This window comes from Chrysochloris asiatica, unplaced genomic scaffold (assembly GCF_000296735.1).
Source record: "Chrysochloris asiatica unplaced genomic scaffold, ChrAsi1.0 scaffold00341, whole genome shotgun sequence".
Taxonomy (NCBI): domain Eukaryota; kingdom Metazoa; phylum Chordata; class Mammalia; order Afrosoricida; family Chrysochloridae; genus Chrysochloris; species Chrysochloris asiatica.
Window position 1 is genome coordinate 1,719,337 of NW_006408859.1, and position 19,161 is coordinate 1,738,497.

Genomic DNA, 19,161 nt, shown 5'->3' on the forward strand with positions numbered 1-19,161 from the left:
CAACTCAACAACACACCAAAATAGATGCCAAATTGGCCTTTCATGCTTCAACAATTCAAATTAAATATGTTTTATTTATTTATGTAAAAACTCCATATCCTTTGTAACGTTGTTAAGTGCTGCTGGGTTGGTTCTGACTCATAGTGATCCGTTATAGGGTTTCTAATAAGTATCCGGTGGGTCTGAACCGCTGATCTTACAGTTAGCAGTCCAATGCTTATCCTACAGTGCCACACCAGGACTTTTAATATCACACCCCCCCCCATTGCCAACCATTTTACTTCTACAGTACTGAGAAATCCACTTGTACTCAAGGCATAAATGTCTTCTCTAGACATTTATTAAACTGCTACTTGACCTCTGAGATTTCAGCCGCTGTTTGCCCAATATAAATGCTTCTTGCAACAACTGTCCTTTCAGACCCAATCTGCTTTCCTATGCTGTGCTCTGTAAAAAGCAGCAGCTCCAACTAACTGACCAACATCAATGCATTTTAATAAAGCCCACAGATGTTTAGTGAAACCAACTTTCTGAGTCTAGCATGTAACAGAGATGACTGATTTTTTGCTGAGGGAGACAGACTAGCCCGAGTATGTCCAGGGACAACAAAGCACACTCTGCTCCATCTTCCACCTCCAGGATGATACAAACAAGGTTCAGTCAAAACCATTTTCTAAGTTTCCAAAGCAGTAAAATTCAAGGGACCAAAACCTAGGAGCTCAAATTGTAATTTCATTGCATACTGTATTCTAATCTCTGCTGTTTTAACTATTTACTCCACACCATGTTTAGTATAACAATGAGATCACTGTTTTTGAATGAGGAAATTAGCACTCAATAGGACTCCTGCTGGGCACTGAACTGCTAACCATAAGGTTGACAGTTCAAATCACAAGCCCCTCCTGAAACCTTCTACAGTCATTATGAGTTGGAACTGACTAGATGTCACTTAACAACAGGTGGCCAAGATCATCTGTTACATGACAGAATCAGATCGGATTTCAGTTTGTGCACTCAAAGACTAACATTTGTATGTTTTATACCTAAACACTGTTCCTGATTAAAGTACATGTTACAGCGTACGCTGAGAACATCAGCTTTTCTGAATGGATGGTATGCTGAGTGTGTATGCAACAGAATTATAAATTTAAATAAACTACTTTGGACTTTGGGACTGCCTTAAATGCCTGCTGTTAAGTGCTGTCAAGTCAGTGCTAACTAACAAGAGACCCTGTATAGGGTTTCCAAGGAGCAGCCGGTGGGTTTGAGTAGCCAACCTCGTGGTTAGCAGTCCAGTGCTTATCCTACAGTGCTACACTGTAAATGTCCACAAGCACAAAGAAGTTTGAACACCAAAAAAGTTAAATGACCAAGCTCACAGAATCAGCAAGTGCATATCAAGACAAGAACTGAGCCACATCTTCAAGATCTGCTTCAGGTACAGAAAGCTGCCTGGCCAGGTCACGCTCTTTGCTCTTCCCAGGTGATTCCCATTTAGAGACTGAGGGAGTTAGGTGTAGGGAGGCCCTGACATTACCCACTCAGCCCAATATGAGATGTGTGGGGCCTGTGTTGCATCTGGACTTCTGACCACTAATTCTTCCTCTTTCATTCCAGAGATCTGTATAGATCCCTAATAAACACAATCCAATCATGTCATGGAGAAAATCAGCTCTAATTTTGCTACAAAGGTTTTAAAAATATGATCTATATCCTGCACACCTGGGTAACATGGACTAAGAAAGCAAGAGATTAAAAGTATGTTTTAAAAAAAAACAAAACTCTGAGTGAGCATGATAAATAAGTACCCCTTAAGCTTTTATTATTGTGTCAAAGTGAAGTGGTCACATACTCTAGTTGGCCTGGGGGCACAGTGACCTGTGGCTGTGCTATCTGCAGAGACAACCTGGACTTGATATACATACATCACTGACCATTGGCCAATCTACAGAAAGGGCCACAACTTGGCAACCAGACACAGGAGCCATCTCTCCTGCCACAGCTGCCCCTCTCATCCAGATGAAGTAATCACCAGTAGATGGAACTCACGTTCCTTGGCACTTTCAGGTGCCAATAATTACAATGAAAATCATAGGTATAATGAAGATGAGATACACAAACACCATCAGCCTTGACTCACTTGCCGTTGCTCTGTGCATACCCCTCCCCCTCTCCTAGGGCCACAGATAAGGGCGTCACCTAAAGAATCCACAACTCAAACCTCACCTAAGGAACTACACACTGAATTCACTTCAGTTCAAAATCATAAAATTAGGAAGAGAAAGGAGGAAACAGTAAATTGAAACTCCAATAATCATAAAAAATGTCACCAAAGAGTCTCCCCTGCCCTCTTTTCACATTCTCAACTCTGCTTAACCATTTGCAGCAACCACAAACTCCTCTACCCTCTTTAATGACCTTTGAATACATACTTGAAATATCTTCAAATCCATCCCAGAAGTCTCCTACTGTGGCTCCCGTGATGATTTCATTGGTCCTGCAATTAACGAGGTCAACTTCCTGATCACCGAACTCTTTTCTGAAGGATTCAGGTTTCCAAAGTTCAGTGTTCAGTTTATGGTGCACTCCAGACACCATCACTGGCTAAAAGAAGAAAATGAAAATTTTAGTTTGAATTCTCCAGCTCTACCATTCATGCCCGTAGGCAGCCTCTCTTTTAATAGTTGTTGGTTTCTATGTAGCTGGACCTCAACATGGACTGTTAACTCATCTGCTAACATACACACAAATTACTCTCAAACTAGATTAATAAGCTTCTAGAGTTAAAAGTCAAACCTTCGAACTAGATCCCAATGCTCATGGAATACCAACTCTAAGGCCCATGTCTATGTAGAAAATGTGGAAAGAAAAAAGCCCAGAAGAAGGGCGCTGTGCAAAGCAGCTATCACTGGTTTCTAGTCTGTTGTTGCCAGGCAGCAGTCTGAACTTAAAATTGTCAAGTTTTTTGGCTGTCTGAGAAAAGCTAGAAATTCTAAGTTTAAGAGAAATAGCCTATTAATTATTGGCAATCAGTTCAATTGGTTTCATTTTTAGTTAATATAACAATTTTTTCATCTCAATAAAATTATTGAATAACGTAACAGTTGAAAGACACTGCAACCATTTTTTAAATTACTTCTTTTTTTAAGTTTCTGTTGTGAATTGAGTGATAATTTCATTGCAACCATTTTTATGTGCCCAATTCAGTGACATTAATTATGGTCCCAATGTTAAACAAATTCACCATTGTTATTGTTAAGGGCCACTCATTCGGTACCTACTCAGAGATCCTTTATAGGGTTTCTGAGGAGCAGCTGGTGAATTTGAACTGCCTATCTTATCTCTTCAACCTTAAGGTTTAGTGCTTATCCTATGACACCACACCAGGACTCCAATTCACCACTGTCCACTTCTAAATTTTTTCATCACCCTCAACATAAAGTCAGTACCCCTTAAACAATATGTCATTATTTCTCTCTCCAATCTGCCTCTGGTAACCACTATTCTATTTTGGTCCTTATGTATTTAGCTATTTTAAATATTTCATATACGTAGAATCATATAATATTTGTCCTTTGTGAGTTATTTCACTCAGCATCCATATTGTAGCATGTTAACAGAACCATCACTTCTCTCTAAGGGATTTCACTGTTTGCACAGTTCATATGTAATTTATCCATTGATGAACACTTGGGTTGCTTTTACCTTCTTGCTATTGGTAATAATGCTAAGTGACGATTGGTATGTCCATACCTGGGTGGCATGCATGGTATTCTATGGTTCATTTGAAGGAGCCACCACACAGTGTGTTCTCCACTACCACGGCTCCATTTCACAATGGCACCAGGGGTTCCGATTTCTCCACACCCTAACACTTAGTTTTGGTTTTACTGATGATAACCATCCTAATAGGGCTGAAGTGGTATCTTACTGGGGTTCGGATTTACATTTCCTTAATAATTAATAATGTTGAAATCATTTCATGTGCTTACTGACCGTCTGCCTCTTCAAGACCTCTGTCCAAGTTCTGATTAGGTTGTGTCTTATGTTGTTGAGTTTTAGAGCTCTTTATATATTCTGAATATTAGACCATTATTAGTTTTCTAAAATGTTTTTCCCATTCTATAGACTTTTTCTTCACTTTGATAAAAGCCTTTGGTACATAAATTTTAATTTTGATGATGTCCAATTTATTTTGTCTTTTGTTACTCACGTTTTTGGTATCATATCTAAAAATCCACTATTGAAATTTAAGTCCCAAAGTCTGAAACACTGTCATCTAAAGTCAAAGGATGACTTGGTCATAAGCAACCAAAACTCTGTGGGGAAGAAAAGCTCAAAGAAAAGCTCAGAAATGCTAGAAGACTCACCAGCCACACCCTCCCCTAATGATACTCAGCCTAAATAATAAAGTGCAAAAACATAAGGGGATGCCATTTGTAACTGAGGAGGAATAAGACAGGATGGGTATGGCTGTTACTAAGAACCTAAGAAAGAGGATCTGAATCCATTGGGGAAGCAGAGGCCCACATTACCTGCCCTTGTTTCCAGCACTCCCTAAACACATTCCAGTTGCTCTTATTGTTGGGATCTTGCAAGCACAGCAAGCGATTATCACACAGCCAATAGTGAGGAGTGTCAAAGCCCAGAATGCTGGGTTTAATAGTCAGTCCTTGAGGCCTCTTAGATAAATCTGAGGAAGTCTTATTTTGTACTAAGGAAGCAAAGATGTCATCGAGAATTTTTGGTGTATTCTTGAGTCCATTTTCTGTCTGAATTTCAGAAAGAAGGTAAAAGTTTTAAATATGTCATGTCCCAGTATCTTGCCCCCCGCCCCATTCCTACAATTTTAAGACCCCAGCCAAAGAGGCAAAGTCTCCTCCCCCTACTTCATAGCACAACCCACCACAGTGGTACAGGAGAAAAATTGCCAAAAAGTGTAATCCTGTGAAACCCATCTGCCAATTACCTGGTTTTCTATGTTGTTGTTGTTGGTAAGTGCCGTCGAGTCGGGTCCGACCCAGAGCGACCCTGTACAGGGTTTCCGAGGCTGTAAATCTTTACGGGAGTAGAAAGCCTCATCTTTCTCCCGCGGAGCAGCTGGTAGTTTCGAACTGCTGACCTTAAGGTTCGCAGCCCGATTCGTAACCACTACGCTACCAGAGCTCCTTAGTTTTCTATAGCCACGTGATAAACAAGTGATTTCTAATTCCTGTTTCAATTTTCTCTAATCTCTTTACTGTTCTGTCTCTGTTCAACTTTATAAGGTAAGAGTATAAACAAGAAAATGTGCACCTACCTTAGCTGTCGAGGAATTCAAAAGATTTCGGAGGAAACCAGAATTATTGTTGCTTACAGGTGTCAAAATTGTGCTGTTAAAGGTGTGGAGGACTGCGCTGGACTTGCTCAAAGGGGGCAGAGGTGGAAGGCATTTGATCTCATTCTTTAAAATTGGCATTGCTGGTTGTTTTTCTAAAAAACAAAACCAAAAACATCCAGATGGAAACGCATTCTGAAAGTTAAAGTGCTCATTTATCTTCTACTGACAATTACTCTATTACACTGGTTTTCATTTACTGGAACCAAAAAACTTAAGAAGGAGATAAATTATGTCATTATTTAACATCATTTGGTGTTAAAACAATAATATCTGAAATACAAGGGGATAGATACTATGCTAGATGGTTGGTTGTTTTTCTTCACCCCCCAAGTTTCATCTTTTATTTGTTATAAAGAACACTACTAGTTTTTGTAAATTGACCTTGTATCTCATAACCTTGAAAAGACTTCACTAAATGTACATAATCTGATTATCAACAAAGATTGATTGTTTTACTGTCTCCTTTCCAATCAATCCTATGTTTGTTGTTTTTGCTTCGTTCACTGGCCAGGACTTTCAGTACAAAGTTCACTAGAAGGAGTGAAAACAGGTATACTTGTCTCATTTCTAAATGCAGAGAGAAAGTGCTCAAAATTATTGAACCATTTAGGTTTATCATTATCATAACTGATAGACTATATACTTTATTTAGGGTCGAATCTGATTCACTGAAGTTTTATTTAGGATTTTTGCATGAGAGAAACAGGATTGTAATTTTGCTTTCTTTTGTAATATAGCAAGAAAGCAGAATCAACTAACTAACAACCTAACTCTGATTCCAAAGTCCATATTTTTTTTTTACTCTCATCAAGAATCCTAAGGGCCTTTTCTCCCTCCCCAGACATTTTGGCAGCTGCTCTTGGTTGGGGTCATCCCACAGCTAAAGAGGGAAGATGGTGGTTGCAAAGAAGATGAAAAAGATCACCTCTACTCTAGGCTCCAACTTGTTATGAAAAGTGGGAAATACGTGCTGGAGTGTTGGGGTACAAGCAGATCTGATGACCACACAAGGCAAAGCAACACCGCCCAGCCTTGAAGAAATCTGAGGGAGTACTATGACATGTTGACCGAAACTGGTGTCCATCCCTACAGTGACAATAATATTGAACTGGGCACAGTGTGCAAAAAACACTAGTGTGTGCACACTGCCTATCACTGATCCAGGGGATTCTAGTATCATTAGAAGCATGCTAGCACAGACTGGTGAAAAGTACATCATGCAATTTTTATTCTGTAATAAAACTGGAGAGAGGTTGTTTTAAAACACTGAAGAAAAATAAAATTTAAAAATAAAATCCTAAGGTGAGAGGACAAATGAAAAAAACAAAACAAAGCAAAACCCTGCAGCCAGCACATACCAATTAGGATGAAACAGGAACTAGATAGAGTGGGGGTGGGGGTGATTTGCAATGAAGCCAGTTCTGACTCATAGTGACCCTGTGCACGGTTTCTGAGGCAGTAAATCTCTACAGGGTTAGAAAGTCTCCTCTTTCTCCCACAGAACAGCTGGTAGTTTCAAACTGCTGACCCTTAAGGTTCGCAGCCCAATTCGTATCACTATGCTACCAGAGTTAAGAGACCAGAAAATCATTTATTAAAACACATCTCATTCACCACCCAATCACCCCCACTCCATTCTTGCCAAACACAACCTCAACCTAACTTAGAGCTCTTATCTAACTTGGAGTTGTATCATCAGCAAAAGTTCTCCTCTTGGGTGCTGCCTTTGGAAAAATACTTTCAATTATGCAGGTTCCAGGATGACTTTACAGGAATCCACTTTCCACTGCACACAACATCTAACCACTCTGTTCTCACAGCAACTGTAAGTTGCCATGTTCCTCCCTAAATGAGGAACCCAAAAGGAAGCCGGAAACACTCACCCTTGTTTTCCTTGTTGACATTGCCACTGGTTAGATCTGCCAGCCAGTTTAATGGAGACGTGCTGGCTAGACAAGCAGGCCTCGTGCTGCTGGCTGGCTTGGGGGCTGCATCTCCCCCAGCAGTGGCTGGCTCCAGTGTTGAGGGGTTCTGCTGGAGCGCAGCACCAAGAGCAGGTTTTTCTCCAGCTACAGATGTCTGTTAAGTAGAAAAGGGCAATTTTATATAAACAGAAGATTATATTATCCTAATCTCCCATTAACAGCCCAAAACAAAACCACCTTAATACTCCTGGGGATCACCAGAGTTACAGGAGTTCTGAAATAATAAAGAACTACAAAGTAGGAGCAATTCTAATTTTACCTTCTCCGGGAAAAATAAGAGATGCTAAGAATTTAAAGAAGTCCCCTCCAGCCTCTGATCACCCACCTCATGCTCAGACACAACACAGCCCTATCATTGAATGGATCACTTTGCTTTAACAGGACCAGTTTGAGGCTGTGTCTACTGTGAACTCACATGGCTATGGAATGAGTGAGTAAATGAGGCAGGCAGGAAAGTTAAAGCTGTGATTTTCAGAGGAAAAAATAAACAGGGAAAGGGAAAGTGCTCTTTTGACTTAGCACAGATTTGTTTTTGTTGTTAAGTGCTGTCGAGTGGTCCCAACTCATAGCGACCCTTTACAGGGTTTCCAAGAAGCAATTGATGAGTCTGAAACGATGACTTTTCATACGTATTATGCCAACTGCAGTCAAGTCAATCCCAAGTCCCATCCCAGCATGGCAAAGTTAAACTGTTCCTCATAGAAAGTTTCCAAGGCTATCAATCCTTATGGGAGCAGAAAGCCTAATCTAGGCTCCCAAAAAAGTGGATGATGGTTTTGAACCACTGACCTCATTCATGATTAAGAGCCCAATGCTTAACTTAGTATACCATGAGTATATACTTAATAATTTTGAATGTAAAACTAATCTGAATAATTTAAATTTTGTAAAAGATGATTTTTTCGTTTTTGAAAACTCATGTAAATTTGTAAGCAACTTATTAACTACAATATAATAGAAAAGGTTTGTTGTGGTTATTATGGGGTTTTTCCTTTTTTAAGGAAATTTAAAAACTACTATAAGGCTACAAATGAGATTCACAAAAGTAATGTGAAAAGGAAGACTGGGTCACTGAACTGACCTGTATGAATTCGCTTTCCAAATGACAAGTGTTCCCATGTTCCTTTCAAATATTCTAGAGAAATCTTTCAGTTATTTGAAAAAACAATAAGGGAGGGAAATCTAGCAAGAACAGCAATACCTGTTTTATTTCTTCCTTTGAGGCTGGCTTTGAGAAGAGTTTAAATTGCCTGTTTGAACAGGGACAATTTGCCTTGATTCCCCATTTTACTCTTACAGAATGAAGAATATCACCAACATCATAGAGGGCTGGAGAGGAAAGAGGCAGAAATAAAAATCTGAACAAGGATGTTAGGTATTTTCCACCTCAACATTACAAAGCAGAAGCTGATTTTCCAACAAGACTACTTTTTTCCCTAGCAGTGCTCTCTCCATTTCATCTTGTTAAATCCACATTCCTTCAATATTTTCTTTCCTGCCACAAAACTAATTATAAGACCAAAATTGAAAGTTTGGGATTAATTACTTTAATAAACTCTGGACAATTTCTCTCTCTTACCAAAATAAAGTCAGCTTATTTGCTGTACTCCATACAGTACACAAAATACCTTTTCCAGGAATGATCTGTGTTGGCATCAAGTTCTCTGGTTCATGTATCTGACTCTTCACACATCTGATCCAAGAGAAAGTCTTGTAGGCAGCACCTGCAAAGAATGGATTTGTCCTAACTATTCTTCATGGATTCTTGCCCCAACTGCTTCAGAAATTCATCAACCATAAATCAATGTAAGGCCTAAATGTCTAAGATAACTGAAGGAAAATCAAGTCAGTTCTCACCCTGTTGGCAATTTTTTTTCTTCATCCGGTAGCAATCCACACACACGCCAAACCCACACCGAGGACACACCCAGTGCAAGTTGAAGATGGTTGTGTCGCACACATCACACATTTCTCGAACACCTTTGACGGCTCGCTTCCAAGCAACTTGTCCTACAGAAATCAATGAGTCAGTTAGTCTTGGGGAGCAGAGGACTTCTGAAATTTATCTGACGGGGGATGGGAGTTGATGTCATTCCTCCCTCTGAGTTCCAACCCTCACAGCCCATCTCAAAGGGGCCTTTTCCCACGAAGCTCTCCTGATCCCTCAGCACTCCCATTAACCTATATATGTACTAGAGACTCCTGTTCACATGTAGAGAACTATAGAAGCAGAATCTCTGTCTGGTTGGGCCCCTGTTACAGGAAGCTCTGCATACCCCTGGTGCTCAGTAATGCTAAGTAACTATATGAAGCAAGCAGCTGTGGCTACCCCACTGGAGGTCAAATAAAGGTAATCACAGCAGTTGTTAAAACGGTTTTCTGGGTCATGAGACCCCTCTGAGACTCTAAAGGCAGTACACACCAGGCCTCTCCCAAAGGACAAATAACATACGAGATGCACAAAGCCAAACTTCTGCATAGTGTCAAGTTGTCAGTGTGAACATATCCAAATCACTATTCACACCAAATCAATCCAACTGCCGAGTGAATGCCTGTCATTTCATTGCAATGTATAAGCTTAGCATACAACTCAGAGAGCATTAAGACATTACACAAACGATGAGATTTTATAAACTTCACCATGGTCACTTGGATTAAACTGCTTCATTAGAGTATTCTTAGTCACATGTGTCATTGAAAAGGTAGAATAAAAGTGTAATGGTTGAAATAATGCTTCCTAATCTCAGAGTCAGAAGAGAACCCTTTTGGGACACCGTACAGCTGCATCTTTCAGTAAAACTCACTGTGGCTTTCTCTTTCCAGTATGACCACTTTGTCACAGAGCAAAGAAAAAGGAACACATCAAGAAGGCATGAAGCCGGAGAGGTTAATCACATTGAAATCTTCTAAGACAAGAACTGCCAAATTCTTCTCAGAAAATACAATCACCTGTGCCTTTTTCCATGTGAAAAAAATACAGATAACTAACCTACAATGTAGCAAAGGCATTTCCTTTTTAAAACAATCTTGTTGATTTATATCGAGTAAAGCTATCAATATATTCCGAAAAAGTGTTTATCTTCTACTCATTTATGTATCACCTCTTTGCCATTATCTTCAAATTCATGTTTAGTTAAGTTGTATTTACCTTTTTTTAAAATTTTGAATCTCTATGGAAAATGGATACTGGGTAGCATCACTTATCCTACATAGAAAATTACAGGAAAATATTTTCATTAAGATTCTTGACTTATGACCATCTCCACTCCCCTCAACAGAGTGGAGGAATTCTACAGCGGTGCTGCTCATCATGACGACTCTGCTTGCCTCAGGAGCTCCCCAGTGTCTCACCCAGCTCTAACTACTCCTGCTGGAAATGGCCTGCTTCTTATTCCTTGGACTCTGAGATATGACAGTATTAATTCCTATTCAATACAATGTTTTTGTGTTTAAGCGAGCTTCAGTTAAATTTTTAGTAGTACCTACCAAAACAAAATTCTAAACTAAAACCAGTATGTGTGAATACACTCAAATAAGTATGAAGTCTGAAAAGAAACCCACTTAAAAGGCTTCATTTTTTAGCTTTTCAGCATTTTGGCAAAGATAATGATGGAGGAAAGAAGACATGCAAAACAGCAGTGTTGCGAAGAGGATGCAGACAGAGGGGTGGCACCAACATGACTGTCTATAAAATTGTGTGTGCAGTTTCCACAGAGGATTATTTTTTTTATAAAAACATCCCTGTAGTTCGTTTTAACAAAAAACTTCTTCAACTCGGTTTACATGCAGTAACATACCTATAAGACTAGAACTCTGTATTATTTTACTGTTTTGAAGCTGCTAATGTACTCTGGTCAAAACTCATTATTACCCAATTTCAATAATGCTGTGAATCACAAGATTTGGTCTGCAGGTACACACACACACACTGTTGCTTTTACTGCTGATTTTCTCAAATTTACTTGTGTGTTAGCTATACTATTATGTTAAATTAGTACTTGTGAACCTAAATCAATCATTATTTTTGAGAACAAAGTAGTAATTAAAGGGGAAAAAAAATCAAAAAAGCTTTTTAGTTACTAATAATGTTATAAAACTAATAGTGAAATTAAGGTAGTAGGATTTAACAAAACAATTTTGTTACTATTCATATAGCCTAAAAATATTACAATCATGCAATTTACATGTACATTTATCACATGATATTCTTTGATTATATAAACACTGCTAAAGATTCTGTAGGGTCTGGTTGGTGGGGGTGTGAGACGTGACACCAACCCTAGTTAACACTACTGGTACGTCTGGTTGGAGACCACATGTCTACACAGCACATGGACAGGGAAAGGTGTGCTGGCCTTCCTGATGTTACACCTGGAGAGGTTCTCCAAGACTGAGCTCTGATGTGTCAGCCACACTGGTCCTGATGGTTTACCAGTTCAGTGTGAGAGTGCTCCCAGAGTAGCAGATGTAGGCACACACTAGCTGAAGTATTTGCTTAATATCTATCTTGACTCTCACAATCATTTTCACATAAACGTACTCCAATTCCTGTGACTGCAACCTAGCTGCCTGCAGGCTCTGACTGAGGGGCTCCAGGGTAAAGCTTGTTCTTTCCTATTTTCTTTAAAATGTATTCCGAATGTAACTCTGTCTTAAGGCAACCTGAGGCCTTTCTGGTGAGCCGGCACCACTTCCATATGCACCTTTCCTAATAAAAACTACAAGTTCTACCCCTTTGATAATTGGCCCAAAATAAACCCCCAACATACATAGTCAACTGACGCTAATGAAAACAAGAGGGAAAATGAAACCTCATTATACCACAGTCATCTAAATAAATCCCACACAATGAAAAGTTCGGTATCATTTAGGAACAAAACTCAAGTTGGACCCAAAAATCTTACCACCCCCTAAGAGATGCTCTTACTGTGTGGTTCAATGGTTGACATAGCTTCCTTTTCAGAAATCACCATTTGACAGAAGTGGTCTCCAATGTTGGCCAGGATATACTTTGCTGTATCCAGATCCATTCCTACCACGTTTTTGATTAAAGGTAACCATAGGCCAATTGCTTCAATATCATACTTGTTTGGTGTTAAAAAGCCTTCGACCCGCAAAACACCGTGTTTGTTGAACTGTAACCTGGAGTTAAGTGGAAAATACAAGTATTTATATGTATGCGGACACATACACCTTAACACTTACCTGTGTATGGAAGAATTCCCCTGAGAGGAAATACAGACCTAACCTTTATTGAGAGCTTATCCTGGATCAGTCGTTATCCAAACACATAATCTATGTACATAGAAACCTACGTAACAGTTACCAGAACTCTAACTGCTACATACATTTTATCATGGTGTTTTTGCCATGTACTTGGGAATGAATGCAAACTAATACATTAAAACTATACTTCACTAAATAAGCTTGACTCAAAAGTTATCAGCACAGATAAAACTTTATCTCTCCAGCAATCTTTAACTTAGATAAAATTCTCCTTATGCTAAGAACTAGTTGGATGAAAGCATCTATGCTTATTAGAAAGTGAATCATATTTAAAGTTCATCTGTATCCACAAAGAACAACACTGCACATTTAAACAGAAGCCTTCCTTCACTCATGATAGAAGGATGTAAAGAAAATTAATGTAGCTTTTAAAGAAAGCATTTGCCTACCTATAAAATTGGAAGCAACTGTTAAACAAGACATGGCTCTCAATGCTGGTAAAGGCACAGGAATGCTCATACCCTGTTGGGGCAACCTTCCTAAAAGGGCACGTTAGCAGAACACATACAGCAAAGCCTTCACACCATATGCAGCTATTGACTCAGTAGTGCCACTGCTAAGTAATCTGTCCAAAGTCAATAGAGTTGTGGACAAAGGGATGCTTATTTCTGCATTATTTCTTCTGGCAAATTAAGTAATCCTAACAGCCAACAAGGAAATTAATGAACTGAACTACCAATCAAATATCGAAAAGGGGTTCCAGAACTTGCCCAGTGAAATAGGCCTCGTGTAAAGCCTTTGCAGAGTATAGGACCTTAGGTGGAATCCTGAGTCCCACCCAGAACCTTTTGAGGTGGGACATCCCCACTAGAAGGGACAAGAAGACCAGCCTGGAACAGCTAGAATGACAGAAGATACATCTTCAAAGAAAGATCATCAGGAAAAACCCAAAACAAAAATGGCACTATGATGGGCTACTACAAGAATTATCAAGCTGAAAAAGAAAAAAAAAAAAAAAAAACTGTTCGCCAGGAAGCCACGAAAGCAAGCAATCAAGTTCCTTCAGGGCAAACTCCCCTCTAAGACCAAAACTCAGAGGGAACACACAAACAAGCATGTAAGCTTACTGATGCCCACATGGTCTACTGGGGAGCTGAAGAGGGAAAGGCAACAGTGAAGAAATGGGCTGAGTTCAACCACAGTTCACTGACTCCTGTTGACCTGGAGATGAGAGAGAGAAGAGGAAGGGCTGGTGGGTCCAAAGTGTGATGAGACCTGAGGACACCTGAGCACATGGACAAGGACATAACCACAGAGAGCTAGAGCTAGGAGTGAAGCATCCAGGTGACAGGAGATGCACAAGAACACCCAAACTTGCAGACAGTACCATTTGACCAAGCCTTGATGGCTTGACAATCAGAACTCCACTAGAGGAAGATTTAAAAAAAAAAAAATTTTTATAAAGAAACAAGGGTAAATCGCTACAATTTGATGAAACTGACCTATACTCATAGAGGTGGTAACTCTAAATACAAACAGAGAGGGAAGGAGTCTTGACATCAAGTGTCAATGCTATACCCTCTGTACACAAGGTAGATAGGAATGGGCAACTTACACATTGACTACCTAAAATGAGGAGGCAATAAAGGTATGAAGTGATTGGCTTACAAGGTTTCAAGTGGGAGTTTAGTTTAAGTATATGGGGGGAAAGAAAGAGTCCCCACTGAATAGATTTCATCTTGTCTAGATGGGTCTGGTGAAAAGAGATGGGGATAAGATTCGTAAGATTCAATAGTGAATAACTGTTATCATGACTAATCGCGACTGTCACAATTATAATGGTAGAAGTTTTGCAACAAAAAAGGGGAGTGGTTAATCTTACAGTCCAGAACAGAGGACCCTAGGACCATCAAGAGAGGAACATACAAATAGAATGCTGGACCTTATCCAGAGAAGCAGCGACTCCAGATATGGAAGCAGAGGTGGGGTCATGGAGAGACGGAGCAGCTGAGGACTCTAGATTCATGGACTAAGAAGAGAGGGACTAAGAGCTGGTGGCCAGTAGGCAGACTTGCAGAATGTGCCCTTTGGTGGTGTTAATTAATATATATGCCTGAGGGTTTTTTTGTTTTTTAAAAAAGCTAAAGAAATACTGTTAACTGATGGTGCATGGAGGGGATTATAATCATTGTAATTAAACAAGGTGTATGATTTGTTGAATGTAAAACTGATGACCTGCCCTGTAAGCTTTCACTCAATCCACAATAAAAACCTTGGGGGAAAAATAATGTATTTTGAAGAAAAAGGTTAACATGATCAAGTGGTCCCTATATCCTGGGAAAGTAAAATTCAAAATGATACATACAATGCAACAATCAGATGTGCTTGAAAATTACTTATGACCAGTTGTTGATAATGCTGTACAGTCAGTTCCGACTCATAGCAACCCTGTATAGGTTTCTGAGGAGCAACTGGTGGATATGAACTGCCAACTACAGCGTCACACCAGTAGTCCATACAAATACTAAAAACGCACTGAAAAAGTTAACAGTAGTTACCAGAGTGGGTTTTCTTTTAGACTTTGTCACTTGAAAAAAAATAATGTTTATCTTTTTTTAACTTCTTTACTTAAAAAAATTTGGAAAGGAGAGTAAGAAGGAAATATATCAAGAGATCTAGATTTCCCACACCACAGATTAAAAATGTTACTCCTGCTATAAGTCGGAACCAATGGTACCTAACAACGACCCTTGTTAGTTCTCTATTCACTATTCTTTAAAAGGAATGTGTGTGCATATGGGGACTGGGGGGCATCTTACATTATATGAGCTCTTCAAAAATACTGTACCTCCGGAAGTGAAAGAAGCGACAAAACACAGGCGAGTCCTTCTGTTGCTCCTTATCCTTGCGGAGACTGTCCAAGCGACACTCCCGACACTTAGACAGCTGTGCAACGATATTCACACAGGAGTCATCCTGAACAAAGGCCTCGCCGCTCTGCTGGAGCTTCTTGAGTTTGGCTGGGTCTGTCAGAACTGACTTCCGGGATGGGGCTAGGAAGGTAAAGGATCAAAAAAATGGAAGCTCAAAGGTCTGACTATGAGGGAAATCGATTCAAAAGGCTACTTTTCCAAATGTGAGAACCCCCTTTCTACATTCCTGGTTTACCTGCAATTCCTAAATAATACTTAAAAGACAACTGTCAGAACAACTATGAAAGTTTTGTCTCTCTTTATAAAACAATTCTCATTTAGTGAATCCATCTGGCAACTTTAAACTCCATATTCAACAGTCAAAGACTCACAATTTCAAGTTTAGTGAATATTTCTAAATCAAAATCCTAAAAAGATAAGATTTTGGGAAAACTTTTCCAATCAGATACAAACTCATTGTAACATTCATTAACAATGCACAGAGATATTTTGAATTCAACAAACAAGGAGAAATAATTCTGTCACTTTCTATACTCAAAAAAGACTGATTTCTAAAAGTGTGTTTTCTAAAGTAGGCCACAAAAGGCTACCCCAAACAGCTTCTCTGCACAAGCCTGGTCTATCAAATGAAAACTGCCTCCTAAATGTCTCCAAGAGACATCATCTGACTGTTCCACAGATACATCAGTTTTGATGAGTAACTAAGCACTTGACCAAGGTGCCACCAGGATTCCTTAATTTATATAAAATTGATTATATAAAATAGTACTGTTCTTCAAGAGTTACATAACTCACCAAAAGACAGTGAATATTCATAGCCATATTTTTGCAGGTGTTTGAGAGAGCTAAGTGTGAATATATTTATTTTTTACTTATTTAAATGAATTCTTTAAAAAAAAAGATTTAAAAAAAGTTATCCAAATGCATCCTAATTTTCCCACTTAGCAGGCAATAATAAAAGGTATTTTCAAACTGTATTACCTCTGAACCTTCTGATGTGTTGCAGCCATTATTCCTTCTAATTTTAGTATGAACATCTTATATCTAGTGCAGCAATACCCAAAATACCACAAGTGGATAATTTAACAAGCAAAGTTATTGTCACAGTATGAGACTGGAAGTCTAAATTCAGGGTGCAGGCTTCTCTCTGCTATGGCTCTGAGAGAAGGCCACATCATGGGGGATTGTGACAGCATTCCAGAACTGTCAAAACACTGAGAATCAGGGCCCAGTCAAGTTGACATATACTTTCCAGGGACACAATTCAATACATGACACCATCAGATCAATTTAGATATTGTTTCAAAAACATTTTCTTACAAACCAAAAATTGGGAATTACCCAACTGCCCATATCACAGAAACTAGTTATTTGGTAAATGCATTGAACAAATTCCATGCAGCCTTTAAAATACTTACAGACTAATCTACAAGACAACATTGTTTGTGTAATACAACTTATGGGATCCACCAAAAGATTGGCAACAATAATTTCTGAGAAAAATTTGGGAGCTTGCTTCTTTAAATTTTTCTGAACTTTTTCTACGAAATAATTTTCAAATGTTTGCTCATAAGGTAAAAAAAGAAATACATATATATACACACTATCACTTACCTCCTCCCAATAAAGAAATGAAGAAACACTCACCATTCTGGATTTTATTGTTGCTTCTTGTACAACAGCTTTCATTATTTACTTTGACTGAAGACTCCTTTACATTCTGCGACCGGCAACCTAAAGTTGAAGGTTCTACTTTTTTCCCCACACAACTATTAGTAGGGCTATTACTGTTAACACCTGCTTTCTCTTCTAATTCATTTGAAAGGGCAACATTGACATCAGATGTGGAAGGTGCATGTTCTAGCTGCTTCTGAAGTTCAGGACTATTGGCAATTTCCAATTCTGTCTTAGAAGAAGCCTTTGTAGGTGAGCACTCCTTAAGAAGACCAGCTGCCGGTTGAAGAACAGATTCCAATCTGTTTTCTTGATCAGTGCTTGTTTTTAGCAAGGTACAGCTACTTTTTGGCTCGCTGAGAGTTTTCAAATCTCCAGTTGCAATTTGAGAGAGCTTTGAAGAGAGCAACCCAGGTTTACAGCCAACATCTGGCACTGTCCTCAGGATTTCAGGCTTTATATTTAGACAGGAAGAAAGTTCTTCTGGTAAACTCTGTTTCTGACATCTGAAAAAGGTAATACAGAACACTCGTATCCTGTTCTTTATTTTTCACCTACCTTTTAAAATCAAATACTTGTTCTGCCAAAGCAACCAGTATGAAAGTGATTATTTAAAATAGGTTTCTGTGAGTTAGAATGCAAAGTAATCAGTTACTGGCTCTATAAAAATGTCTTAACTACTCTTAGAAAAAAAACAGTATCATAAATTCGATCTGCACATTCTCATAAATTTCAGACTTCAAGCTGGTTCTACTTCTTTTAAACTTTTGTTGTTGCTGTTCCATGCCACTGAGTACTGCCAACTCAGAGAAATCCTATATACCGTTTCCAAAGCTGTGAATCTCTATGGGAACAGAAAGCCTCATCTTTCTTCAGCAGAGCAGCTGGTGTATTTGAACTGCTGATCACACGGTGAACAACCTATCACACAAACCACTAACACCATCAGGGTTCCTATAATGAGCTTTGGCTTTCCCCCAAAACAAACTGAGTTTCACATGGAACCAAAAAATACACATAGTAGATTAGAAGCTGAGTGGTTTTTAAGTGCAGGACAAATTAATAAAGTTTTTAAATTTTAATTTCAGAGAAGCCTTCATTAAACTCCCTTATTTGGTAAAGATTACGTTTGAATCTGAAAGGTAAAACTAGTATTCATACCAAGATTTGGAAATATCTCATGGTTGGTCACTGTGTCAAAATTAATTAGAAAACATACATATATATATATATGTGTGTAATGCTAGATATCCTCTCAGGAGCCCTGGTGTGGCACTGTGGGCTAACGCGTCAGACTGCAAAGCCATTTGAACTACAAGATCGGCAGTTCAAGCTCACCAGCTTCTCCTCAGAAATCCTATACAGGGTTGCTATGGGTCAGACCCGACTCTACGGCACTTAACAACAACAGATACCCCCTCAAAGATAAACTCCACAAAAAATATATATTTAAAACTTAGTAACCAGAGAAACAAACAAGATGGCGGATTGGGTGGAAGTGCAGTAGGGAGTTCCGTCAGCAACAACACAGAATACAGGACAAAGCAGGCTCAGGGGATGGTCCCAGAACTCTGAACCACATATAAAGTAATATTTAGAAGGTTGGAAGGCTTACAGCTGGGGGAATTTGTGGCAGAAGCAAGAAATCCATTGCTTTCTAATTCAAGACGCTCAGCTGCTCCAAGATCCGCCATCTTGGGTGAAACCAAGCAGGGGAAGGATCGGAGCGGCCACAGACGCCTGGCAGAACTGCGGAGATAAAGGTGTGGACATTCTTTTCTTTTGGTAGCTGTTCATTGGTACCTTGCTGTCTGAGCACCTCCATTCTGGTGACTATAGGGGTGCCTGAGCTAGTGGACACCCCAGCCCCACCCTCGGAGGGTTCTACTACGCATGCATGAGCACAGATCTCCTCAAAATTTAAAGAGACAGTTTCCAATTAAAACCAAACGGCCACACCGGG

General features: G+C 39.3%; 1 protein-coding gene across 3 annotated transcripts in view; it reads right to left on the reverse strand.

Annotated features, from left to right (window-relative positions):
* Window positions 1–19,161, reverse strand: part of KDM3A (lysine (K)-specific demethylase 3A) — a 73,177-nt gene that overhangs the window by 7,600 nt on the left and 46,416 nt on the right. For all 3 annotated transcript variants that reach the window (XM_006875863.1, XM_006875864.1, XM_006875865.1), the window contains 10 exons: window positions 17,172–17,704; window positions 15,440–15,644; window positions 12,293–12,507; window positions 9,223–9,375; window positions 8,994–9,089; window positions 8,567–8,694; window positions 7,264–7,459; window positions 5,300–5,472; window positions 4,536–4,772; window positions 2,433–2,604 (listed from right to left, as the gene is read on the reverse strand). In XM_006875863.1, the coding sequence (XP_006875925.1) occupies window positions 2,433–2,604; window positions 4,536–4,772; window positions 5,300–5,472; window positions 7,264–7,459; window positions 8,567–8,694; window positions 8,994–9,089; window positions 9,223–9,375; window positions 12,293–12,507; window positions 15,440–15,644; window positions 17,172–17,704 (2,108 nt within the window). The remainder of the gene's footprint in view (window positions 1–2,432; window positions 2,605–4,535; window positions 4,773–5,299; window positions 5,473–7,263; window positions 7,460–8,566; window positions 8,695–8,993; window positions 9,090–9,222; window positions 9,376–12,292; window positions 12,508–15,439; window positions 15,645–17,171; window positions 17,705–19,161) is intronic.